Raw genomic sequence first — 27164 nt, 5'->3', positions numbered from 1 at the left:
CCCCCATATATTTTTTAGAGCAGGAATTTCAATGAATTATTCTAGTAAGTATATTTCGGTGTTTGGTTTTCAAGCATTCAGAGGCTTTACTTTTCCCTACATAATACTTGCTCATGATAATATCCTATTGTAATTATTCTAAAGGGTTAAGTGTTAGAATCTTACTGAACTTTAATGTTCAATATTTCTTCTCTAGAAGCTATCACAGACTTTAGCAGCCATTCTCTCTTCTGTTGCTTTTGATGAGAGGCATTGTTGCATGATGTTTAGAGTGCTGGATTTGGAGTCAATAATCAATCAGTCAATAGGCATCAAATACCTGCTTTTACCAGCAACTGGTCTAGGCCCTGGTCTTTAAAATTTAAAACAATGAGACTATCTTTCCTCTCAAGGACCTTTCTTTCTATGGGGAGAGACACTATGTACAAATACAAGTTATGAAACAATTAGAAATTAACACAGGATTATTAGGGAGAGAGGGCACTAGCAGTTGGGGATAATCAGGAATGGCTTTGTATGAAAGTTGTTTGTGTTATATCTTGAAAGAGAAGAGGCAGATCTGATTATTTTTTTCTACATCCCATGGATGTTCTCACCATTTTTTCCCCTCCTTTTGAATTTTGTTATTATTTTTTATAGCTTTACAAAAATAATTTTTTGGTGGTTTGATAGATATAATACTATATAAATAAATTAATTTAACTGATGGTGTTATTTTTATTATATTGTCAAAACTTAACCATAAGCAATGAATATTTCTCCAGTTATTTATGACTAGATAGATTAGGCAGATAACGCAAATTCTTTTGTTCAGCTTTGAACATCCTTTAAAATATGGCTCCAAGGAATTTGCTTAGAGTCTATAGGAACCACTGGAATTGATTGGGTAGAATAACATGATCAGGTCTGGCCTAAGGAAAATTAGTCTGCCCAGTCTTTGTGTAGGAGAAACTAGAGTCAGGTTAGACTTGAAGTAGGATGAAGGTCTGAACTAAGATGGCAGCTGTATGAGTAATTGGGATTACTCTGCTGAATATAGGTGAGCTATGTAGATATGAAAGATATGGAGGTAGGGACAGCAAGACTTAGCAATTGATTGGATATATGGGGTGAGGGAAAATGAGGAGTTGAGGATAATACCAAGGGTATGAACCTGGGACACTAGAAGAATGGTGATGGATGGTTTTGACAGAAATAGAGACATCCTCTCCAAAGTCTTCTCTTTGTCCTGAGACAGAAGGATATTACCTTTATTAAGAAGATCTGAGAATTGAATAAATTCTTGTTAAATTAACATATTCTTCCCTAAAGTCATCAATTCATTTCAATTCAGTAAACATTTATTAAGGGGGCAGCTAGGTGGCACAGTGGAGCAGTGGATAGAGCACCATCCCGAAGTCAGGAGGACCTGAGTTCAAATCTGGCCTCAGACCAAACACTTGACACTTACTAGCTATGTGACCCTAGGCAAGTCACTTAACCCCAATTACCTTAAAAAAATTTATTAAGTGCCTATTATGTGTCAGCTATTGTGCTAAGTGCTGGGGATTCAAATATGAAAAAGAAAGATAATCCCTACGCTCAAGGAACTTAGAAACTAACTGGGGAAGATGACATAAAAATGAAGCTGAAATGGGGAAAGGGGGCAGCATGATGTTGCGTGGAGTGGAAACAAAATCTGCTGGAAAATGGAGAGTCACTTGCTAAGTTCTGAGCCCCCTATTGCTCTACTAGTCAATCCTTCAATCAGAGCAGAAAAGAAACTGAGGGAATTGAGAAAGTCTTGAGTATCATCAGGACATTTGGTGTTGAAGAGATAATTGAGGGTCACAAGACCAACAAGATGGAGGGCTAGACATTTTCTCCAATGTTCATGACCTCTCAAAACTTGCCAGCCTTTCCAAAATAGGAATTATGCACAAGATGTAAAGGGATTTTATCTGGCAACATGGTTTAAGTCACCACAAGTCCTAATGAGGTATAATTCAGTGAACTAACAGCAAAAAAAGCAAATCCTTAATTTTTAATGTATTCACTCAGGGCCTCATCATCCAATGCCAAATCAAAAGACAAAAAAGCATGCTTGGGTCGGGATAATGGTGCAGTGGCACTTAAGCAACAATGGTTAGCCAGAGAACTCAGGTAGGATGCGTGTGTGTGTGGCTCAGTGGTACTCCACTAAATTGAAGTAAAAAGCACATAATCTAGTTAGGGCCAGTTCTTCCCCCTCACCCCCCCATTTGCCCCCCCCGAAACCCCCCAAAACCAAAAACACTTGAGGCAGAGATTGAAGCCTGTGAAATGTGAATTGCGAAGACTAAGAAAGCTTTTGAAGTTGAGCCCAAACTGAAACTACTATCAAAGGGGAAGGAGTCAAAAGTGAGTGATAGGGGAATTTGAGAAAAAAAGACTGAAATTAGCAAGGATCTGAAGAGTATTAAAATTTAATTGAAGACCTTGAACAAAAGGAGATAAACTAACAAGAGAAGATATTAATAACAGAAAGGATGATGGCCTCCAGATCAGCTAAACAAGTCCAGACATTTATCAATGAATATTTCAAGACAAAGGGAAATAAATCAATACTTTTTTTTACTTTTATATAAATTTATTTTGATTTATCAATAATCACTTCCATATGCTTTTGAGTTCAAAATTTTTCTCCCCCTTCCTCCCCACCACCCTCCCCAAGATGGCACACAGTCTGATATAGGCTATACATTTACATTCATATTAAACATATTTTCACATTAGTGATGTTTTAAGTAAAAATTAAAACCAATAGGAGGAACCATCAGAAAGAGGAAACAAAATTCAACAGAAGAGAAAAAATTAGCAATTCAATTTCCATAGTTCTTTCTTTGAATGTGGATAGCATTGTCCATTGCAAGGCCTCTGGAGATGTCTTAGATCCTTGTATTGCCAGGAAGGGGTTAAGTTTATCAAAATTAGTCATCATACAACATGGCTGTCATTGTGTACAACCTTCTCTTGGTTCTGCTCGCTTCACTCAGCATCAGACCATACAAGTCTTTCCAGGTTTTTCTGAAGTCAGCCTGTTCATCATTTCTTATAGCATAATAGTATTCTATTACATTCATATACCACAACTTGCTCAGCCATTCCCCAATTGATGGGCATTCTCTCAATTTCCACTTCTTTGCCACCACAAAAAGAGCTGCTATGAATATTTTTGTACCTGTGGGTTCTTTTCCCATTTGTATAATCTCTTTGGGATGTAGCCCTAGAAGTGCTATTGCTGGGTCAAAGGGTATGCACATTTTCATAGCCCTTTGGGCATAGTTCCAAATTGCTCTCCAAAATGGCTGGATCATTTCAGAACTCCACCAGCAATGCATTAGTGTTCCAATTTTCCCACATCTTCTCCAACATTTATCATTTTCCTGTTTTGTCATGTTGGCCAATCTGATAGATGTGATGTGGTACACCTCAGAGTTGCTTTGATTTGCATTTCTCTATTCAGTAGTGATTTAGAGCATTTTTTCATATGACTATAGATGGCTTTAATTTCTTCATCTGAGAACTGTCTGTTCATATCCTTTGACCACTTGTCAATTGGGGAATGGCTTGTATTCTTATAAATTTGACTTAATTCTCTATATATTTTAAAAATGAGACCCTTATCAGAGAGACTGGTTGTAAAAATTCTTTCCCAATTTTCTACCTTCCTTCTAATCTTAGTTGCATTGGCTTTGTGCAAAAACTTTTCAATTTAATGTAAGCAAAATTATCCATTTTGCTTTTCATAATGTTCTCTGTCTCCTGTTTGGTCATGAATTCTTCTGTTCTCCATGGATTTGATAGGTAAACTATTCCTTGTTCTCCCAGTTTGCTTGTAGTATCAGCCTTTATATCTAAATCATGAACCCATTTTGACTTTATTTTGGTATATGGTGTGAGATTTTGGTCTATGCCTAATTTCTGCCATACTCTTTTCCAGTTTTCCCAGCAGTTTTTGTCAAAGAGTGAGTTCTTATCCCAGAAACTGGGGTCTTTGGGTTTATCAAATAATAGATTATTATAGTCGTTGACTACTGTGTCTTGCATACTTAACCTATTCCACTGATCCACCACTCTATTTCTTAGCCAGTACCAAGCAGTTTTGATGATTGCTGCTTTATAATACAATTTAAGATCTGGAATGGCTAGGCCACCTTTCTTTTCATTAGTTCCCTTGATATTCTGGACCTTTTGTTCTTCCAAATGCATCTTATTATTATTTTTTCGTAGTTTGATTGGTATGGCATTGAATAAGTAAATTAGCTTAGGTAGAATTGTCATTTTTACTATATTAGCTTGGCCTACCCATGAGAAACTGATGTTTTTCCAATTATTTACATCTGACTTTTTTTGTGTGAAACGTGTTTTTTTTTTTTAATGTAAAAATTATGGAGTATTTTATGTAACAATTAAAACACTCAGCTACAACTTCTTGATTTAGAAATAAATTGTATGGAACAACCAGTAGGAATCTGGGAAGGTCAGAAAAGCCACTGTTGCCTCCGTTAGTCCTATCCTGGATTTCTTTGCTGTTTCTTTCTTTCTTTTTTCTTTTTTTCAAATAAGCACCATAGGGTTACAAAATACTCACTCGATCTTCACAACAACCTTGCAAGGTAGGTAGTATGGTTATTAATTGCCCCATTTTATAGACGAGGAAAGCGTGGCTCAAGGGAAGGGAGAGGACTTGCTGAAACTCTCACAGCAAGTAGCAAACCTCAGTCTTCTAAATTATCCTTCTTAAACAAAACTCCCTAACTAAGCTGTGGAGCAAGATCTGGGCATAAGAAAATAGTTTAAAGAATAAGATCACATAATTCCTGCAGTCTACTATCACATTACCCAAATATCAAAAGAAAACCAACTTGTTTACAAAGGAGATTTAGAAATAGTAACAAGACACATCTGACAAAAAATGGAAAACCTCACAGCTTAATGTGAGGTTAATATCAATCCATTTTTTAAGAAAATCTGGCAGGTAACATGTAAGAGCATTACAGTCAATTTTCATATGGTCACACTCATAAACATACCTATTTGCAAAAAAAGAAAAATCCAAAAATAGGTTGTAATACAACTGCACAGCCTAAAGAGATCTAAAAGAAACAAACTTTGCTTTCTGTGATATTTACATTGTATCTTGTACTTGACAAAAAATAAACTCTCTGCAAAAATCCCCTTCCCACCTACTCCCACTGAGCTGATATCAATATCATCTGTTCATCTTCTTAAACTTCTTATAATGATAATCATCGGTTGCCTTTTCATTGGGGGGGGGGGGCGCTTGCAATTTGGAGGAGACCTCTCAGGTTCTGGCTTATCTGTATCTCCCACCCTGAGGGGTCGGGTTTTCAGCTCTTCTTTGTGTCTCCGAACTGGAGCGTTGAGCTCTTCATGATAAAATTGGTTGTGCTGCACATAGTTCACAGCCATGTTGGTTGGAACAAAAGAGGTTTCACTATCTTTCTTTCTGTTCTGTTGTTCAGCCAGCAGGCGTGCCTTGGCATCTGAGAAGTGTTTTGTAATTGTGTTCAAAGAGTTCCTGGGTTTGTTTTGGGAGGTAGACTCCTAAATATTTTATGATGTCTACAGTAAGTTTAAATGGAATGTCTCTTTTTCTATCTCTTACTGTTGGGCTTTGTTGGTAATATATAGAAATGCCCATGATTTATGTGGGTTTATTTTATAGCCTGCAACTTTGCTAAAGTTGTTTATTATTTTAAGTAGGTTTTTACTTGATTCTGTAGGATTCTCTATATCATCATGTCATCTGCAAAGAGTGATAGCTTTGTTTCTTCTTTGCCTATTCTAATACCTTCAATTTCTTTTTCTTCTCTAATTGCTAAAGCCCAGTACGATATTGAATAACAGTGGTGATAATGGACATCCTTGTTTTACCCCCGATCTTATTGGAAATTCTTCTAACTTGTCCCTATTACATATTATGCTTGCTGAAGGTTTAGGTAGATGCTATTTATTATTTTAATGAAGACTCCATTTATACCTATGCTCTTTAGTGTTGTTAATAGGAATGGGTGTTGTATTTTGTCAAAAGCTTTTTTTGCATCTATTGAGATGGTCACGTGGTTTCTGTTAGTTTTGGTGTTGATGTGCTCAATTATGCTGATAGTTTTCTGTATATTGAACCAGCCCTGCATTCCTGGTATAAATCCTACCTGGTCATAGTTTATTATTCTTGTGACAAGTTGCTGTAAACTATTTGTTAATATTTTATTTAAAATTTTTGCATCTATATTCATTAGAGAAATTGGTCTATAATTTTCTTTCTCTGTTTTGACTCTTCCTCGTTTAGGTATCAGTACTATATTTGTATCATAAAAAGAATTTGGTAAAACTCCTTCACCTGTTTTCCCAAATAGTCTATATAGTATTGAAATGTTTGATAGAATTCACATGTAAATCCATCTGGCCCTGGAGATTTTTTCCTAGGGAGTTCATCAATGGCTTGTTCAATTTCTTTTTCTGAGATGGGATTATTTAAGTATCTTACTTCCTCTTCTGTTAATCTGGGCAATTTATATTTTTGTAAATATGTATCCATTTCACTAAGATTGTCAAATTTGTTGGCATATAGTTGGTCAAAATAATTCCTAACTGTTGTTTTGATTTCCTCTTCCTTGGTGGTAGCTTCACCCTTTTCATTCTTGATACTGGTAATTTCATTTTCTTCTCTCTTTCTTTTTAATTAAATTAGCCAAAGGTTTATCTATTTTATTTGTTCTTTCATAAAACCAGCTCTTAGTTTTATTTATTAGTTCAGTAGTTTTCTTAATTTCAATTTTATTAATTTTTCCTTTGGTTTTCAGTATTTCTAATTTGGTGTTTAATTGAGGATTTTTAATTTGTTCTTTTTCTACTTTTTTTAGTTGTATTCCCATTTCATTGATCTCCTCTTTTTCTATTTTATTTATGTAAGCATTTAGAGATATAAAACTTCCCCTAAGAACTGCTTTCGCTGCATCCCGTAAGTTTTGGTATGTTGTCTCATTATTGTCATTCTCTTGAATGAAACTATTGATTGTTTCTATGATTTGTTGTTTGACCCAATCATTTTTTAGTCTTAGGTTATTTAGTTTCCAATTATTTTTTAGTCTATCTTTACATGGCCCTTTGTTACATATAGTTTTTATTGCATCATGATCTGAAAAGGATGCATGTAATATTTCTGCCTTTCTGCATTGGATTGTGAGGTTTTTATGCCCTACTACATGGTCAATTTTTGTGTATGTGCCAGGTACTGCCGAGAAAAAAGTATATTCCTTTCTATCCCCATTCAGTTTTCTCCAGAGGTCTATCATACCTAACTTTTCTAATGTTCTATTCACCTCCTTAACTTCTTTCTTGTTTATTTTGTGGTTAGATTTATCTAGTTCAGAGAGGGGTAAGTTGAGGTCCCCCACTAGTATAGTTTTGCTGTCTATTTCTTCCTGTAACTCCCTGAATTCCTGTAAATCCAAGAATTTGGATGCTATACCATTTGGTGCATATATGTTTAGTAATGATATTACTTCATTGTCTATGGTGCCTTTTAACAGGATGTAGTTTCCTTCCTTATCTTTTTCAATAAGATCTATTTTTGCTTTTGCTTTGTCTGAGATCAGGATTGCTACCTGCTTTTTTTATTTCAGCTGAAGCATAATATATTCTGCTCCAGCCTTTTACCTTTACCCTGTATGTGTCACTCTTCTTCCAATGTGTTTCCTGTAAACAACATATTGTAGGATTATGGTTTTTAATCCATTCTGCTGTCTGCTTCCATTTTATGGGAGAGTTCATCCCATTCACATTCACAGTTATGATTACTATCTGTGTCTTTTTCTCCATCCTTTTTCCCCCTGTTTATGTTTTTCTTTCTCCTCCCCCCCACTAGTGTTTTGCTTTTGACTTCTGCCTCCTTCAGTCTCACCTCCTTTCTGTTATCCCTTTCCCTTTTCTTTCCCTTTACCCTAACTGCTTCTTCCCTCCCTTCTATCCCCCCTCCCTTTTCTTTCCCTTTTTCCCTCCTACTGCCTATAGGACATGTCAGATTTCTGTACCTCACTGATTATGTTATTCCCTTCTTGAGACAAATCTGATGAAAGTAAGGTTCAAACCATGCTCATCCCCTCCCTTCTTTACCTCTGCTCTAATAGGTTTTTGTGTGTTTTCCTGTAATGTAATTTACCCTTGTCTGCCTCCTCCTTTCTCAGTACATTGTCTTAGCTCAGACTAATCCACTTACTTGGATCCATTTAACCCACTTGATTAAATTTTTTTTTATCATTACATCAAAGTCAACTTATATCCACCCCCTCTATGTATACTCCTTTAACATGGTGCAATAATAATACAGTTCTCAAGAGTTGCAAGTGTCATCTTTCCTCGTAGGGATGTAAACAGTTTGCCCTTATTAACAACGTATTGTATCTTTCTGTCCCCTTTACCTTTTTATGTCTCTCTTGAATCTTGTACTTGAAGATCAGATTTTTTGTTGAGCTCTGATATTTTTATCAGGAAGATTTGGAAGTCCCCTATTTTGTTGAATATCCATCTCCTTCCCTGAAAAATCATGCTGATTTTCGCTGGGTAGTTGATCCTTGGCTGCAATCCATGCTCCTTTGCCTTATGGGAATATCATGTTCTACGCCCCATGGTCTTTTAATGTAGAAGCTGCAAGGTCCTATGTAATCCTGACTGTGGTTCCATGATATTTAAATTGTTTCTTTCTGGCTGCTTGCAGTATTTTCTCTTTAATCTGGTAATTTTGGAATTTGGCTATTATATTTCTTGGCGTTTTCAATTTGGGATCTCTTTCAGGCGGGGAGTGGTGGATTCTTTCTATGGTTATTTTACCTTCTTGTTCTAGGACTTGAGGGCAGTTTTCTTTTTCCTGAAAGTTACTCTCCAGGCTCTTTTATCATGATTTTCAGGTAGGCCATTAATTTTTAAATTGTCTCTCCTGGATCAGTCTTCCAGGTCAGTTGTTTTACCTATGAGGTATTTTATGTTTTCATCTATTTTTTCATTTTTTTGTTTCTGTTTGACTAATTCTTGCTCTCTCATAGAGTCATTAGTTTCCATTTGTCCAATTCCAATTTTTAGCGTATTATTTTCTTCTGTTAGATTGTGTACTTTCTTCTCCAATTGGCCAATTGTATTTTTAAGGGATTTGTTTTCTTCAGTGTACTTTTTTTCCAGTTGGCCAATTGTATTTTTTAAGGACTCCTCTACTTCTCTCATTTGACTTTTAAAATCCTTCTTGAGCTCTTCTAAGAAGGCTTTTTGGGCTTCAGACCAGTTCATATTCCCTTTTGATGTTGCAGATGTGGGTTTGTTGACAAAGTTATCCTCTTCAGAATTTCTGTCTTGATCTTCACTCTTCTCATAATATGAATCTATCATACATTTCTTTTTACTCGTGTTTCTTTTTTCCCTGGCCTTTAAAGAGATTAAGCTCTCCTGCTGGGGAGCAGAGGGCACTGACCCAAGCTTCTTGTGTTGGGAGCCTAGGTCTTGGTCACTGGCTTTGTGTGCTGGGGCCTCTTATGTTGGCAATTGGAGGCTCTAGGGTTCTGGCAGCTTACCTGGTGTTGGGCTGGAATCAGCAAAGCTGGAACTTTCAGGCAATTCTAGGTTGCCTGCTTTTCCTTTTCTTTAGCTTTCTTCAGCTCCTTTTAGATGGGTGCTGCAGGGTGTTTATCTGCCTGGGGCCCCTTGCAGTGCTGCCTCCCTTAGTTCTGCTGAGGCACTGGGAGACTACTTTGCTGTAGAATGCTGAGGCACCTGGTGGTTTTCTGAGCTGGTTTCCACCAGTTCCCCTGCCCTCACTGAGTCACTCAGAGGTCCAGGTGTTAGTGTTTGCCTGCTCGACCACCTGGGCTTCAGGAACTCCTCCTGGTTGGCAATTGGAGGCTGTAGGGTTCTGACAGCTTACCTGGTGTTGGACTGGAATCAGCAAGGCTGGAACTTTCGGGCAACTCTAGGCTACTTTCTTCAGCTCCTTTCAGATGAACACTGCAGGGTGCTTATGCACCTTGGGCCCTTTGTAGTGCTGTTTCCCTTATTTTTGCTGAAGCACTGGGAGACCCATTTGCTGTAGAATGCCAAGGTAGCAGAATCTCCTCCTGGTGTGCTAAAGTGGGTCTTTCCACTAGCTGGCTGGGATGCCTCCCATTCCATATGGCTCCCCTTCCATCAGGGGTGAGAGGGGCCTTTCCCGTTAATTCTTCTAGCTACCTGGGCTACTGCACTGCTGCTCTCCATTTTCCTTCTGGTTCAGCTGTTTCAGGGTTTTTTCTAGGGTGATATTTTCTGGGCTTTCAGAGGTTGATAGGGGAGGGTGAGAGTGACTACCTTTTTACTTCACCATCTTGGGTCCCAGAAGTGGAAGTCACAAAATAAATCAATACTTGATGAGGCCCAAGACAGAATGGATCACAGCAGGATGTGTCTGATGGTTTAAAAGAGAAATTGTGAGAGTAGAATTTATGTCCAGCACAACAGAAATGATTAGCACAATAGAGAAACTTGAATACACAGCTACAAGTCTCACCAAAGAAACAAAAGAGAGAATAATTGAATGGGATTGCCTATACACAGAAGTGAAGGACAATCTAGAAGAAGAGATGCAAAAGGCAGTAGTATTAAAAGAAAACCTGATCTGCATACCAGTGAAATGTATTAATTTCAAAGATAGATTCCCTAGAGGCAATTTAAAGATCATAGGCATCCCAGAAGAGCATGACAAGTCATGAAGCCTGAACAAAATAATGCAAGAATCATACAAGAAAATTACTCAGAATTTCTGGACACAGAAACCAAAATTCCAATCTAAAGACTCCACAGATTGGCCCCGGGGATTGGGAGGAGATGGATGCTGCAAATACCAAGATACATAGTGTTTAAGTTTAACAATTCCAATGATTACAAATTCTTACTGATGGGGTGTGTGTGTGTGTGTGTGTGTTTGTGCACACACACATGCGCGCAATCTTCAAATATAAAGGAAAGAAAATTTAAACAACACAAGACTATTCTTCACCCACTGGTAACTGTGGGAATGGAATAATGTATTCTGAGCCTGCAGAAGAGTATAGGAGCTCAACATGTATCCCAAGGTGATATATCCTGCAAACCTGAGCCTCACTATTAATGTAAAAAGATGAATATTCAGTGATCAAGATGCATTTGAAGTAGTCATACAAAGAAAACCAGACCTGAGCAGTTTACTTGCTTTGAAGACACACCTGGCATGGGGTAGATTTAGGGTGGGGAGAGAGACACAGCTAGCAAGGACAATAATAAAAACAAAATAACAGCAGAGATTATTAAAGTTTTTCATTCTAAAAGTATACAAGGAAAGGCTGCACACAAGAGTGAAAGCAGAAGTCAAATAGAATTGATAGAAGAGAAACAGACCTGAGATATCTCCGACCTAACCTCAGAAAAGCTGCCTATGAGCAGACCAGTTTACAGAGTAGGAAGCTACTTGAGAATGGAGAAGGGAGGAAAAAGATAGAGGAGAATATGCAATGCACCCTTCCTAAGCCAAAGGTTAAAAATTAAGAGAAAATAACTCTTGTAATCCCTCAGAATGAAAAGGACCTAATGAAGAATGTACAGAAAGACAAGGGAGGGACTGAAACATGGAGAAAAATGGGGGTACGTAGAGGGAGTATGACTAATGGATGCTCCTGGGGTGAAGAGAGATAGTCTATAAAGGGAAAAAGGGATCTTCCTGTGATTTAATCTACAGAGATTCAGTGCTTAAAGACCACTCATCCTACCTCAGAAGGAAAATCACAGCTCCTGGTGGCAAATGACATACATACAAAGGCATAGATCTAGGGAGCAAATTTAAAAGCAAAGGGGAAAAAATAACTATGGGAGGGCAGAATAATAATGCATTTCACAACCAGGGACATACAGCTATTCCTATCATGGGACAATATCCTCTCTATCATTTGAAGGAACTCTTTCTCTCTAAGAGTGAGGCAGAATAGAAAAAGGGGATTAAGGGAATAGATCTACAAGGCAATAAGAACTATTTAGAAGAGGGAATCTAAAATTAGCTACCATAGGATTCTTAATTCTATGAGGAATACAAAGACTAAAGAATGACTAAATAAGTTTGAGGGCTGTGAATCAAAGACTCGAAAGTTTAGAAGAGAAATAAAGGGAAGAAAATGAGGGGGAAATCCTTTTTTAGAAAAAATGCAGAAAATGAAATAAAAAAAAACAATGAAAGTAAGTTTAAGGAAAAGGGAGGAAGGAATTTTACTTGATTACTTAACTAAGGAAAAAAGTGGGGAAGACCTAAATGAAAAGAAGGAAGAAAAAAAGAACTAATAAGTAAAACTAGAGAAAGAGAAAACAAATAAAAGGCAATGGAGCTTGAAGTTAAGGAGAAGATAGCCAGTGAGAATAGGATTGCCTTAAAGTAGATTAAACGAAAATAACTGAAGAAATAAAATAACAAGTTTACAGAGGAAGAGAGGGGAAAAAATCCTAATTTGGAAAAGAGATTGTTGAATATGCTAAGCACTTTCTTATCTGTAGTACAGTGTGATAATTTTCCCTCCTTCAGTTTTGTGCCCAGATCATCCACCTGGAGAAACTTGTCTAAGATATACATATTGGTGGACTAATTCTGCAACTGTCTATCCAGCTACATGTCATAATCTGGTTAATATGTGGTTTTCTTATATCTTAGGGCTCTAGAAAGATTAAACTAATACACACTGGTTATTGCAAACAACATGTTAGAAATCAACATATTTAACCAATTTGAAATATCTTTAATATATAAAAGAATCCATACTGTGAAATCTGTACAGTATTACATATCTTGACAGAAAACTCAATTCAACAAGCATGTACATGCATCTAAGTGTGGCTAAAAAGCTGTAGTCTGAATCTCTTAGGGAGATGTGAAGATAAAAATTTAACATACTATTACTTGTTTTCAAAAAGTTTGGCCTGGGGGCTGCTAGGTGGTGCAGTGGAGCACTGGCCCTGGAGTCAGGAGGACCTGAGTTCAAATCAGCCTCAGATACATGACACTTACTAGCTGTGTGACCCTGGGCACGTCACTTAACCCTGATTGCCTTGCCCCCCCCCCCAAAAAAAAAAGTTTGGTCAGTAAAATAAGGCATCTCATAGAAATAAAATGTCTATTTCTGCTAAGGGTTTGATAGCCAAGGTTTGATGACAACTAAAAGAAGTATTTAAAGCCTGTTAATTTTACCTTTTGCAGTATCTCTCAGATAAGCACCTTCCTGTCCTCTGACACTGCCATTAATGTAGTTCAGGCCCTCATCACCTCACACCTAGACTATTGCCATAGGCTGCTGGTGGGTCTTCCCCCTTCAGGTCTCTGTCCACTCCAGTCCATTCTCTATTCAGCCACTAAAGGAATTTCTCTAAAACACAGGTCCAGTCATGTCACCCCTCTACTCAAACTCTTCCTGTTGCCTTTAGGATCAAATACAAAATGCTGTATTTGGCATGCAAATTAGGAGCTATTTTGCCCAACCGTGTATGCCAAAAAGTTTGACAATCTTAGTGAAATGGATGAATGTTTACAAAAATGTAAATTGCGCAGATTAACAGAAGAGGGAGTAAAATACTTAAATAACCCCATTTCAGAAAAAGAAATTGAACAAGCCGTCAAGAACTGCCTAAGAAAAAAATCTCCAGGACCAGATGAATTTACAAGTGAATTCTATCAAACATTTGAAGAACAATTAATTGAGTACTATATAAACTATTTGGGAAAATAGGCAAAGAAGGAGTCTTACCATATTCTTTTTATGATACAAATATGGTGCTGATACCTAAATCAGGAAGAGCCAAAACAGAGAAAGAAAATTATAGACCAGTTTCCCTAATAAAATATTAACCAAGAGATTACAGCAGCTTATCATGAGGATAATACACTATGACCTGGTAGGACTTATACCAGGAGTGCCAGGCTGGTTCAATATTAGGAAAACTATTAGCATAACTAACAACAAAACTAACAGAAATCGTATGATTATGATTATCTCAATAGATGCAGAAAAAGCTTTTGACAAAATACAACCCCCATTCCTATTAAAAGCACTAGAGATCTAGCATAGGAATAAATGGAGTCTTCCTTAAAATGATAAGTAGCATCTGTCTAAAACCATCAGCAAGTATTATGTGTAATGGGGATGAGCTAGGATCAATTCCAGTAAGTTTCTTGTAGGAAACAAAGATGTCCATTTATCACCTGTAATTTTTTTTTTTTTTTTTTGGTGAGGCAGTTGGGATTAAGTTACTTGCCCAGGGTCACACAGCTAGTAAGTGTTACATGTCTGAGTCTGGATTTGAACTCAGGTCCTCCTGTCTCCAAGGCCAGAGCTCTATCCACTGCACCACCTAGCTGCCTATCACCTATAATTTTTAAAAAGTGTTTATATGAACAGGATATCCTAATGTATAAAAGGACAGAAATTATGAGACAAACTGTTAGTACTTTTATGTCAGAGGAATTTTCCTTTCTAAGTTGACAGCCATGTAAATTGACAGTCATTTTTTTCCAAGACTCTCAAGCAAATTTTTTTAAACCTAACTAGTTACTTTACATATATGTAAAATATTATGAATCCATTGAGAAGATATATTATTTGAATGGCAAATCAAATATGTAGTTTCTCAGATATTAGAATGAAACTGAAAAGCCCTGTTTTTGTATGTGCAGACTTCTGTAGAATAATTAAAACATAAAAGATCAGTACCCTAGATGAGAAGATTATTTACTTAGTCTCACAGTTGAAGAAAGCTATAGGGAGTAGTTTGCTTCAGACCACCATATTTTAAATGCTGTCTAGAGCACTGGTTGCTAAACTAATTTGGTTATGCAACAGTTGGTTGGTTGAAATTATATTGGTGGAACCAGCAAGTGTAACTCTGGAGCTATGGAATATCCCTGGGAGTAAAGAGGATTTGCAGAATTTTTCTTTAAAATAAAAAGGGAATTAAGTTTGTTTTCATACCAGAAGTTCTCCAAGAAGAATTTTTTGTATGCAACTTTAGATTCCACAATTTCCATTGAAAATCTCACAGACACAGAAACCCCCCAAGTGGGGTCATGAAGAGTCAGACAGTACTGAAATGACTAAATAATGACTAGATTCAGCTACAAATCTAATTTGAAGAGGCATATCCTGTAGATGCTGCAGTTCTTCAGATGTCCTTGTTTGTAGATGACATTGTAGTAGTATTTTCCTTACGATTTTTTTCTCCTATGGAATATGATCTTTAAGGAGGCAGCTAAGTGGCGCAGTGGATAGAGCACCGGCCTGAAAGTCAGGAGGACCTGACTTCAAATCCGGCCTCAGACCAAACACTTGACAGCTTACTAGCTGTGTGACCTTGGGCAAGTCACTTAACTGCAACTGCCTAAAAAAAAAAATACCAAAGCTGGAATATGATCTTTAGGTTGAGATGGAAAGAACAAAAATGATTAGTGTTGATGCTTTCAATGACTACATTTCATAAGGTCTATATGAATTCTACAGCTCAGTATAGTTAAGAACAATAAGACTTTGTTCTTTGAACATGTACGTGCCACAGAATTGGAAAAGGGAAAAATGTCCTGTTAAAAAAAGTATAAGGTATAGCCTTAAAACTCTAAGCCACTTTGCTTTTCCATATCCGGTTGAGTATGTATGTTATTCCCTCCTTACGCCAAATCTGATGAGAGTAAGGTTCACTCATTCCTTCTCGCCTTCCCCCTCTTCACCTCCACTGTAAAAGCTTTTTCTTGCCTTTTTTATGTGAGATAATTTGCCCCATTCTACTTCTCCCTTTTTCTTTCTCCCAATACATTCCTCTCTCATCCCTTAATTTTATTTTTTAGATATCATCCCTTCATATTCAACTTACCATGTGCCCTCTGTCTATATATATTCCCTCCAACTACCCTAATAATGAGAAAGGTCTCATGAGTTACAAATATCATCTTTCCATGTAGGAATGTAAACAGTTCAACTTTAATAAAGTCCCTTATCATTTCTCTTTCCTGTATACCTTTTCTGCTTCTCTTTCAGTCTTGTATTTGAAAGTTAATTTTTCTATTTAGCTTTGGCTTCTCAAGAATGCATTGAATCCCTCTACATCATTAAATGTCAATTTTTCCCTTCATTACTCTCAGCTTTACTGGGCAGGTGATTTTTGGTTTTAATCCTAGCTCCTTTGACCTCTGGAATATCATATTCCAAGCCCTGTGATCCCTTAATGTAGAAACTGCTAAATCTTGTGTTGTCCTCGTTGTGTTTCTACAATACTTGAATTGTTTCTTTCTGGGTGCTTGAAATATTTTCTCCTTGACCTTGACCTGGAAGCTCTAGAATTTGGCTGTAATATTCGTAGGAGTTTTCCTTTTGGGATCTCTTTCAGGAGGAGATTGGTAGATTCTTTCAATTTTTTTTTTTTGCCACCTCTTTCTTGACAGTTTTCCTTGATAATTTCTTGAAAGATGGTTTATTTGGCTCTCTCTTTTTTTTTTTTTTTTTTTGATCATGGCTTTCAGGTGGTCCAGTAATTTTTAAATTATCTCTCCTGGATCTATTTTCCAGGTGAGTTGTTTTTCCAGTGAGATATTTCACATTGTCTTCTATTTTTCCGTTCTTTTTTTTTTTTAATAATTTCTCGATTTCTCATAGAGTCATTAACTTCCATTTACTCCATTCTAAGTTTTAAGGAATTTTTTTTTTCAGTGAGCTTTTGTGCCTCTTTTTCCATTTGGCCAATTCTGCTTTTTAAGGCCTTCTCATCATTGGCCTTTTAGACGTCTTTTGCCATTTGGGTTAGGCTAATTTTTACAGTGTTCTTTTCTTCAGTATTTTTTTGGGTCTCCTTTAACAAGCTGCTGACTTATTTTTCATGATTTTTTTTCTGCATCACTCTCATTTCTGTTCCCTTTTCCCTCTACTTTTCTTACTTACTTTTCAAAATCCTTTTTGAACTCTTCCATGGCCTGAGACCAATTCATATTTTTCTTGGAGGCTTTGGGTGGAGGAGCTTTGACTTTACTGTCTTCTTCTGAGTGTATGGTTTGTTTTTCTTTGTCACCAAAGTAAGATTCTATAGTTTGAGGTTTTTTCCCACTGTTTGCTCATGTTCCCAGATAATTACTTCACTTTTTAACCCTTTGTTAAGGTAGGGCTCTGCTTCCAGTGTGGAAGGTGGACTGTCCTAAGCTTCAAGGGTTTTGTGTAGCTGTTTTCAGAGATACTTCTAGGGACCTGTAAGTTTTCAGTTTTTGTAAGGTGATGTGATCTAAGGAGAGGTGTTCACTCATCTCCTGGCCTGTGCTCTGCTCTGAGAGTAACCACAAGCACTCTTTTCTGTCCTGGAACCAGTGCTCCTTATTGCCCCAACACTGCCACCCAAGACTACAACTCAGATCCAAGTCTGGGCAGAGCAACAGAATCCTTCCTCAGTGCCAGCAAGGAGCTCCCTGTAATCTCCTTTTGATTAGTTGTTTGATCCCCTTGTGGTCTATGGGCTGAGATCTTCAGAAGCAGCTGCTGCCTCAGCTGCTGCTGGCCTGGGGCTGTGCTGGTGCTGGGGCTGTCCTGGGCTCCTCTCTCACCCAGGTCTGACAGACCTTCCTCCTGACATTCTGAGTTGTCTTTGGTGTTTGTGGGTTAAGAAGTCTGGAAAACCACCACACCTTCCCATGATTCAGTCTCCCACACTAGGCTGCACTCCTGTCTCAGCTTGGAGCAACAGACCTTTCCCATCAACCATTCAGGCTGCCTTTGGCTGGAAATTTGTTTCACTCTGTCTGTTTTGTGAGTTCTGCTGCTCTCGAATTTGTTTAGAGTCATTTTTACAGGTATTTGGAGGGGTTTGGAGGAGAGCTCAAGCGAGTCCGTGCTTTTTCTCTGCCATCTTGGTTCCATCCCCTGGTTGGGCATTTTCATTGGTTGTCCCTTATCCATGAAATATTCTACCTTCTCATCTCCACTTCCTAGCTTCCATGTCTTTCTTCAAATCTCAGCTAAAGTTCAAGCTTCTGAAAGAAGCCTTTCCCAGTTCTCCTTGATCTTTAGTGACTTCCTTCTGAGATTACCCCCAATTTGTCCAGTATGTATAAGCTTAAAACTTCAGAAGTAAGCTGGGACAGCTTATACTTTGTTAGGACGTAGTTGTTTGTGTTGTTATTTTCCTCCATTAGAATGTGAGGTCCTTGAGAGAAGGAACTGTTTTTTACTTTTCTTGGAAATGCTGGGATTTTAGCACAGTTCCTGGCACATAGTAAGTGCTTAATAAATTCTTATTTGCTGACTACATTTAGCATATTAAATTCTGTTTATTTTTGCAGTGACATAAACAAAGTGGAGCATGTGCAAAGGAGGTCAGCCAAGATTATGAGAGTTTTAGGTAGCATTCCTTTCAAAGATTAGTTGAAAAAAATTGAGATATTTAGTCATAAGAAGATAGTCTTTCATCAGTCCTCTGGAATTGTGGTTGTTCATTGCATTGATCAGAGTTCTTAAATCGTTCAAAATTGTTTATCTTTATGGATTTAAGATGGACAGGGCCATGTTTTTGGACAGGGCCAGTGTTGGAATTTGTTTTGCTTGACTATGCATATTATCTTTCCTTTTGAGGAGGTAGGAGAGAGAAAATTTGTTCATTAAAAAAATTAAAATTTAAAAAAGAAAATAGCCTTTTAGGTTTTTAAAGGGCTCTTATGTTGATAAGGGAGTATATGTATATTTTTTCTGCTCATCACCCCAGCACAGTTGTTGGAATAATGAGTAGAAACTTGAGAGAATTTGATATAATCTCAGTTAAGAAGGAAAAAAAAAAGCCCAGCGACTTCTCAATAGTTAGGTTTGTCTAGAAATGGAATGAGATAATTTAGAAGATTAGTGGGCTCCCAGTCAATGGGTGCCTTTATGTGGAGCCAGGATGAACTTGCATATTTAAAGGGAATTCCAGTTTGAGTAAAGGTTAGATTCATGACCTCTAAGTTCCTTTCGATTTCTGGGAGTTTTGAAATGAGCGAGTCTATCATATCCCTTTAGTTGAATTGTTCCATTGAGAATCATTGAAAACTTAAAGTGTTTTTTAAATTAGAATTTATTTCCTTTGTGCTCCCTACTCCTGTATATGCATAATTTAAGGAGCACTGGCCATTAATTTCAAATTGATAAAACATGAAAAGCTAAAAAGTTTGATTTGATGATGTTATTGTAAAAGTATACAGTAGCATTTTCTAAACTGATTTGGTTTTGAACTGTTTTGTGGATTGAAATACAGTGGTTGTACTCTTAAATCATGTTCTTCCAGATCTGCTGTCCATCTCACACAATAAAGCAGATTTTGGAGAATTCTTAAAACCAGATAGTGAAAATTTAAACCCATTTTCATACACTTGATGAGTATCATTTGGTACATATGTAATTATGTTTTCAATTTTTGACAGGAAAATGTTACCAGGGTTGAAATTTTCTCAAGAAAGTCCTTTTTCATATGATATAGTCTTCTTTTTAGGAAGCGTTGGCATATGATCTCTGAAACATAGAAAACTCTGATAATCTTTTAAATAATTATTTAAAAGTAATTTAAAATAGCATTGTTTGTGGTTTTTTCTAGATGGTCCCCGGCCCTCACAAAAAGAAATTATATCATTACGGGCATTTATGCTGCTTTTTTTGAAGCAGCTTATATTAAAGGTAAATTTAGTTATTGATTCTTTAGCTTTTTTTTGGTTTATTTTGTTTTTTGTTTGTGAAAAAGCTTTTAAGTCTTATTGTCTAAGAGAGTTACAAATCCCTATCATGATGATAACAAATAATATAGCAGAAGTTTTTTTATTTTATCAAAATTATGTAAATGGTCTGTTGGTTTTTGTAGAACTTAATATTTCTCATATTTTCTTTAAGAAAATAATTCTCCCAGGGAGTAAATATGTTGAATAGAAAAGATAGTTGTCTATGTAAGAGTAGCATTTGAACATACACATTATAGTATAGAGGAAATTCATTGACATTTAATGAATAGAAAGATGTTATTTGAATGTCATCATAAATTACCTGAAAGTAAATGGACATTTCATAGTGATTGTCATCCACATTTTAGTGATGTTTATTTTTTCATTTAAATGTGGCATTTTGGTAATTGATTTACTTCAATTCAGCTATAATTAAGGTTTATAACTTTGGAGTTGCTTTTATTCTTTGAAGTATAGAACAATTTTAATGTCTATGACATGATTGTCATTTGGCTATAATTTGTTTCCTTTTAAAAAGTAGTCATTTTATAGTTTTCTTTACTAATAGGTAAACATTTTGGATTTTATTTAACCAAAAAAATACCACCTTTCTATTAGGATCGAGGTGTTAAGGAAGATGAACTTCAGAGTATACTAAATTATTTATTAACCATGCATGAGGTAAGTTTTATGGGTCTTCTTTGAATTCTTTATTTTACAGTTTGTAGTATAATCAAATTTAACATGTAAAATGTTGTTGATCTTTCCTTGTAGGATGAAAACATACATGATGTATTGCAGTTATTGGTGGCTTTGATGTCAGAACACCCAGCCTCAATGATACCTGCCTTTGATCAAAGAAATGGGATACGGTAAGATAATTGTATTATTAGGCATCAACAGTGAGTGTTTGCAGAGCTACACAGAAAAATATTTGTCTGATTGGCTCACTTTTGCTGATGAGGCAAGTAAAATAATAAATTTTAGGAAGATATTTTAATTGATATGGAAAGATGAAATAGACAAAAACTGCTTATTAATGAGATAATAAAATGAGGAGTATTTAAAAATAAGTGGGATCTTGGGAAAATAATAGTATTCATTAAATTTAATATGGTTAGGAAAAGGTATGTCAGGAAACAGATGTAAAGATGAAGTAAGGTGAATAAAGGCATTGTAATGGCAATTTCTAGAGGAGTGGTAATGGTAAAATAAAGCCTTCCAATGATATTCAGTATTGGAAAGAGTCCCACCTCTCAGAAAATTTATGAATCTTCTTAACATAGAACTTCCATTTCTTGGCTTAGGTAATCCAAATCCTGTGTTTATTTCTTCAGACCTTTGTAATAGCTGTCTCCCATGCCTAGAATGATCTGCCTCCTCACCTGTGCCTTAGTTTCCCTGGTTTACTTCAAGACTCAACTTAAAAATGCTGTTAATGAATGTGTGAATTAGACCAGATATTCTGGAAATGTATTTGGAATTATATCCCTAAAGTTACTAAACTTTGAATACCCTTTGACCCAGCAATGCCATTTCTAGGTTTATGCCTCAAAGAAATCATATGAGGAAAAGAGGATCTATATATACAAGAGTATTTATTGTAGCTCTTTTTGTAGAGGCAAAGACCTGGAAACTAATGAGTTGCCCATCAGTTGGGGAATGGCTAAACAAATTGTGATATATGCATGTAACCGAATAATATTGTGACAGAAGAAATGATGAAATGGAGGAAGGATTTCAGAGAAACCTGGGAATAATTGTATGAATTAATATATATAAAATGAGCAGAAGCAGGAAAATAGTTTATACAGTAACAGGAACATGGTAACTATAAACTTTGAAAGATTTGAAAACTGAATAATGTATAATGACCAACTAAAATTCCATGAGAACTGATGAGGATGCATACTATTTACCTCCTAAAAGCAAAGTGATGACTTCAGGATGCAGAATAAGACATATATCTTTGAAGATGGGCAATGTAGGAATTTATTTTGCTTCACAAATTCTTATTTGTTAAAAACTTTTTTCTTTTATCATTTTCAGTCTTGGGAGAGAGAAAAAATGAAAGCTTCTCAAAAAAAAGATTAAAAAATATTTAAGCTTGAGTTCAAATACTTTCTTCTGGTGAGGCCTTTCATAGTCCCTCTAGCTGCTATAGTATTCACTGATAAAGTTACCTTTCATCTGTTCTGTATATGTACCTATTTATATACATATCATCTCCCACATACCAGCTTGCAGGCATGGACTGTTTTGAACTTCCTTTTAGTTGCATCACTCATCACTACCTCTACCTAGCACATACTACACTTAATTTATTTAATATTTCTTTTCAAATATTTTATTTTTAAAAATTACATGTAAATTGTTTTTAGCGTTTGTTTTTTTTTTAATCTGAAGTCCAAATTCTTTTCTTCCCTTTTTACTCTCTCCTCTCATTTAGAAGACAAGCAATTTGATATAGGTTAGACATGTGCTGTCATGTAAAACATATTTCCATATTAGTTATGTTTTGAAAGAAAACAAAGCAAACCCCCCCCCCCCAAGAAAAATAAAGTAAAAATAAGTATGCCTTAATCTGCATTCAGACACTATCAGTTGTTTCTATGGAGGCAGATAACATTTTTCATCCAGAGTTCTTTGGAATTGTCTTAGATCACTATATTGCTGAGAATACATGCTAGGCACTTAATAAATGCTTGTTGGTTGTTCAGATGTGAATGGAAACCTAGTGACCTTTTAGATCTCTTCCAACTTTGAAATGATGCAATTCACACCAAGATGGAATTTAGAAAAACTAGGGATTGAGTAAAGCTTCTATGAAATCTCCTAAATGGACTAAATTGACCAACAGTGAAACATATTTTAATACCCAATATGTACAGAGTATTGTGCCAGACATTAGAGGAGGTAAAATGTTTAGGTAAAACAGTATCTCTGTCATCAGAGAGCTTATTCTCTAAGCGAGAGTTCTTAAGTCATGCAAAGTTGTTTTCATTATAATACTGTCTTTGCATAAACTGTTCTTTTGTTTCTACTCACTTCAAAATGCTTTAGTACATACCATTAGGACTCTCTGAAACCATCTCTTGGATAACAACTTTTCATGACTTAAGAACTCTCATCAAAGCAGTGATCAATTAGGTTTCCAGAGAACTTATGATAAAGCTTCTTTTCTGCTTACTGAAAGAGAAGTGAGGAGCTCATAGTTCAAAAAGACAATTTTGGATGTGGTCATTGTGTCATTTTGTTGTGCTTGACTATACTTATATAAGGTTAGATTTTTGTTTTTTGGACCCTTCTGTTTTTTAACGTGGGGTAGAGTGGTGGGGAGAGGAGTTAACAATTGTGGTGTCAGGTAAAGAGAACTGTTGAAATATTTTTTTTTAAATACTCATTAAAGAAGTTCAGAAGTTAGCAAAGACAACAGGATAGTTTGGAAAGTATGTGGACTTTATTACATACTTAAGGAAACTTAAGGAAAACAAATGGCATGAAATTGAGATTCATAATTTCATTTGGAAATACTCTTGATGTTTACATTTGTTTAAAATAAAAAAAATTAAAACTATCAAAGACAAACTAATAGAAACACTTACTGTCATAATTTCCATGAATTATTATTGAAATAGAATGACACTTCATATTTTTCTGTTATTTTCGTGTGAAGCAGATACTATGGAAATGATTGTTTTTGTTATTAGCAAATAATTAATGGTGTGAATATTTTGTTTCTTCTTAGAGTGATCTACAAATTATTGGCTTCCAAAAGTGAAAGTATTTGGGTTCAGGCTCTGAAAGTATTAGGATACTTTCTCAAGCACTTGGGTCACAAGTAAGTTAATTAAAAAAAAAAAAACCAAACAAATTATAGGAATATCTTTGTTTTCCTTTTGTAATGCTAAAATCAGTTTATAAAATGAGTCAAAGGAGTACAATAAAAGGAACGAAAGTAACTACTTTGTGTGAAGTGAAAAGTAATTATAATGATTTTGAAATTAATTTAGACTGATTAAGGTTCTAATTTTACGGGTCATTGGTGTTTAAAATAAGATTTTTAAAATCTCATTGTTTATTTTTAATGATAAAACATTTACCATTCTATTGACATATCTTTCTTTTAGGGTACTGACAACCTCTTATGTCACTAATTTAAGAGGACTTTTGTCAGACTTCATTATTTGAATTCCCCCTCCACCCCAACTCTCCGTGGCATTTGACAGGCTGATAACTCCTTCCTAATACCTTTATTTCCTTTTGTTCTCTTGACTATCTACTCTTTTCCCCCTATATCCTCCTTCTAGTAGCTTCTTGATCATTCCTTTGTCACTTTTGCTTTTCCTTTTCCTTTGCCTTATTCCCCCAAGGTTCCATTCTTGGACCTCTTCTCTTTCCTCTCCATACTCTCTTCTGTGGTAGTCTCATCTGCTATCATGACTTTGATAATCACCTCTATTAAGATGACTGTCAAGTCTGTGTTTCTTTACTCAATTTTTCTCCAGAACTCCATTATCTTACTTCCATTTGCTGTTGAACACGGCTACCTGAATAATTAGTTGATACTTCAGCTTTAATGTATACAAAACTGGAATAATCTTTCTCCTTAAAACTGTCACTTCTACTTGTATGCTCAGACATTCTCTTGTTCTTCACATCCCATCAGTTGCAAAGTCTTGTCAGTTCTGTGTCTATAGTATCTTACTTTGGCCCTTTCCTTTTAATTCCCACTGTTCTGTACCAGCCTTCCTTTCTTTTCGCCTAGATTTTAGTTATAACTTGATAACTGCCCTTCCTAATTCCAAGCCCAATGGTTTTTAATCCTTCCTTTAAAACATTGCCCAAGTAATTATTCTAATGAAAAAAATCCTCTGATCATGTTATTCTTATACTTCATAATTCATTGGGTCCTATTAAACCCTAAATTATTGGGTTTCATTTATCTGGTTCTAGCCAGCCCCTTCAACTTATTTTATTCTACTCTTCTTTCCACTTTCCATTTCCACAGGTTGTTCTAAATCTTCACTCTTCAAAATTCTTTGCCACCTTTCCCTCCCACTGCCTTTCAGCAAAAGGACATCTTTTCCTTCTTCATTGAGAATATAGAGGCAATCCCTTTTACCCTTTTCTCCCCTATTTTGCCCCTCAAAACACTCCTGCATCATTCCAAACTATCAAAAGATATGAATATAACACCTGTGGGAGCAATTGTGAGACTGTATCTCTGTAGGGGATTGCTTACCAGGATAAAATGGCTGCAAAGCGGGGGGCTTAAAAGACTATCCAGAAAGAGGGCTTTATCAACCATGTTAGAAGCTGCAGTGAAGAATGCAGAGCAGTTTGGTCATTGAGCAGAGCAAGAGCATTTCCCAGCTTTAGTTATGTGAACAAGGCAGAGAAGTAGACAGAAGCAGCGTCAGCAGTGAATTCAGTGGAGGAAATATCAGATGTTCATTTGGTAAGACAAGACAAAGAAGACTGCTCATACATCCATTGGTGGGAAAGCGCAGTGCCAACAAAAGGCTGCCGAGAGAAGAACTCCCTCTTTTGGCAGGGCAGAGTAGCTAAATCATTACCAGACTGGCGATTATGACCATTTGTGAAAGTTGCCTTTACCAGAAGTCAACAGAGCTTTTGATTAGGCAGCTTCCTTTCCAGTGGCTGACAAGGGAGATTTCTCAGGACTTCAGAACACACTTTTTCAGAGTTTCAGAGTGCTGCTGGGAGTGCCCTTCAAGAGGCTGGTGAAGCACATCTGGTGTGTCTCCTTGAAGATACTAACCTGGCCATCCAGAATCACTATCATACCCAAAGAAATCGAATTGGTTTGCAAGATACAGGACAAAATGGTTTAAGTGAAAGCAATTTTATAGTTTTTTGTAGTAAATTCTATAAAATGCTTTGGTTTTAATTTGTGACCTTTTTCATAGGAAATTGTTTATAATATGTTGTATTTGTACTTATGTCATTCCATCTTTCACTCAGGAGAAATGGAAAATGTGACTGTTCATAGGACTCAGTGATGTGAGTGAGCATTATTGCTCAAGAGCGACAAGTTGTTAATATGAAGAAGGGATGGGTGATATTTCTTGTTTCTCATGATGCATGTTTCTGTATGTTAATGACTTGTTGGGTAGCTGAAATCATAAGGTACTAGAATTTATCTAAATCTATACAGGGTCCTTTCACAATCTATTGGAGACCAAGAAAAGAAAGTTCTTGGCACTGTTAAGTGGTTCAACATCAGAAACTGATAGGATTTTTTAATCATTGGAACTAACATTAAAGAAGCGTCATTACTATCTGCTTTGTCACTGCACAGTAAGGACCATGAGATGTTTCCACATGACTTGTATCTGAAACCTTCCATATGGGTTGTCTCTTCTATTGCAGTGAATTCCTCAAGAGCATGGTTTGTCTGTTTTTCTGTTTGTATCTCCAGTTCTGAGCATAGTGCTGTGTTTATAGTAAGTTCTTAATAAATCCTTTATTCATTCACTCCTGTATCCTTCTACCTCTCGCCCCACTTCTCCATTTGTATGGCTACCACTATAGCCCTGGCCCTCATCACCTGTCACACTCAGATGATTGCAGTAGTCTCTTGAATGTTTTCCTTGTGTCTCGACTCCACTCTGTCCACTCTGTGGAGACCACCCACTTGTTAAAGATCTAATACTTTGAATATAACTAGGATTGGTCCTAATAAATACAAAGCTAGAGGAAAGAATAAAATTGAATATTATATAGCATGCAATTAAAAAAAAACTTTATGTGAAATAGAGAAACAGAGAGGAGGAAAAGGATTTCCTGGCTTCCATGATGACTCAGTCAAGATTTGATAACATAGAGAGCCTTACCAAAATATAGCACAAAATCAGTCAGGTGTTGTTGCATACAAATCTTCATCATAAAGATAGGAATGTGTTCTGAGTGGGTAGAGACCACAGACCTTGCCACCTTAGCTTACTTTTTATCCTAACTCAAATTTATTTGTAGCCAAGCCACAGAGGATCTTAGGGCTATGCAAGAGTAGCTAACTATAAATTAGATTGTTATTTGTTAGCAGAAGGTTTTGATGTACAAGGCAGAAATTGGGGATGAAAAGGAAAGAGTTACGCTTAGCCATGTACCCTGCCTGATTTTTATTACCTTTATGTAGTGAGTAAAGAGGGGGTCTTACTCTCCTTATCAGGGAGAAGTTCTAGACATCATAGTCTGGGAGACTAAAACTGAAGGCTTGTCTGATCCAACAGATAGTTGCTGGGAACAAAGCCTAGCTGAGGAATGTGTCTGCATGTGCTAAGTCCAGGAGAGCTCAGATAGCAATACAGAGAATTGGCACCTGGTAAAGAGTAGCCAATGATGTTCTTGGTCTTCTATATTT

At 36.3% G+C, this 27164-nt stretch overlaps 1 protein-coding gene across 5 annotated transcripts in view; it reads left to right on the top strand.

The window, feature by feature from the left end:
• NBEA (neurobeachin) overlaps positions 1-27164 on the top strand; it is a 769899-nt gene that overhangs the window by 174609 nt on the left and 568126 nt on the right. For all 5 annotated transcript variants that reach the window (XM_027877685.1, XM_027877686.1, XM_027877684.1 and 2 more), the window contains exons 14-17: positions 19660-19739; positions 20396-20458; positions 20552-20649; positions 23526-23618. In XM_027877685.1, the coding sequence (XP_027733486.1) occupies positions 19660-19739; positions 20396-20458; positions 20552-20649; positions 23526-23618 (334 nt within the window). The remainder of the gene's footprint in view (positions 1-19659; positions 19740-20395; positions 20459-20551; positions 20650-23525; positions 23619-27164) is intronic.

The sequence above is a fragment of the Vombatus ursinus genome, unplaced genomic scaffold (assembly GCF_900497805.2).
Source record: "Vombatus ursinus unplaced genomic scaffold, bare-nosed wombat genome assembly UNPS02014813.1, whole genome shotgun sequence".
Taxonomy (NCBI): domain Eukaryota; kingdom Metazoa; phylum Chordata; class Mammalia; order Diprotodontia; family Vombatidae; genus Vombatus; species Vombatus ursinus.
The sequence above is the reverse complement of the archived record's forward strand: the minus strand, read 5'-3'. Positions and strand labels throughout refer to the sequence as shown.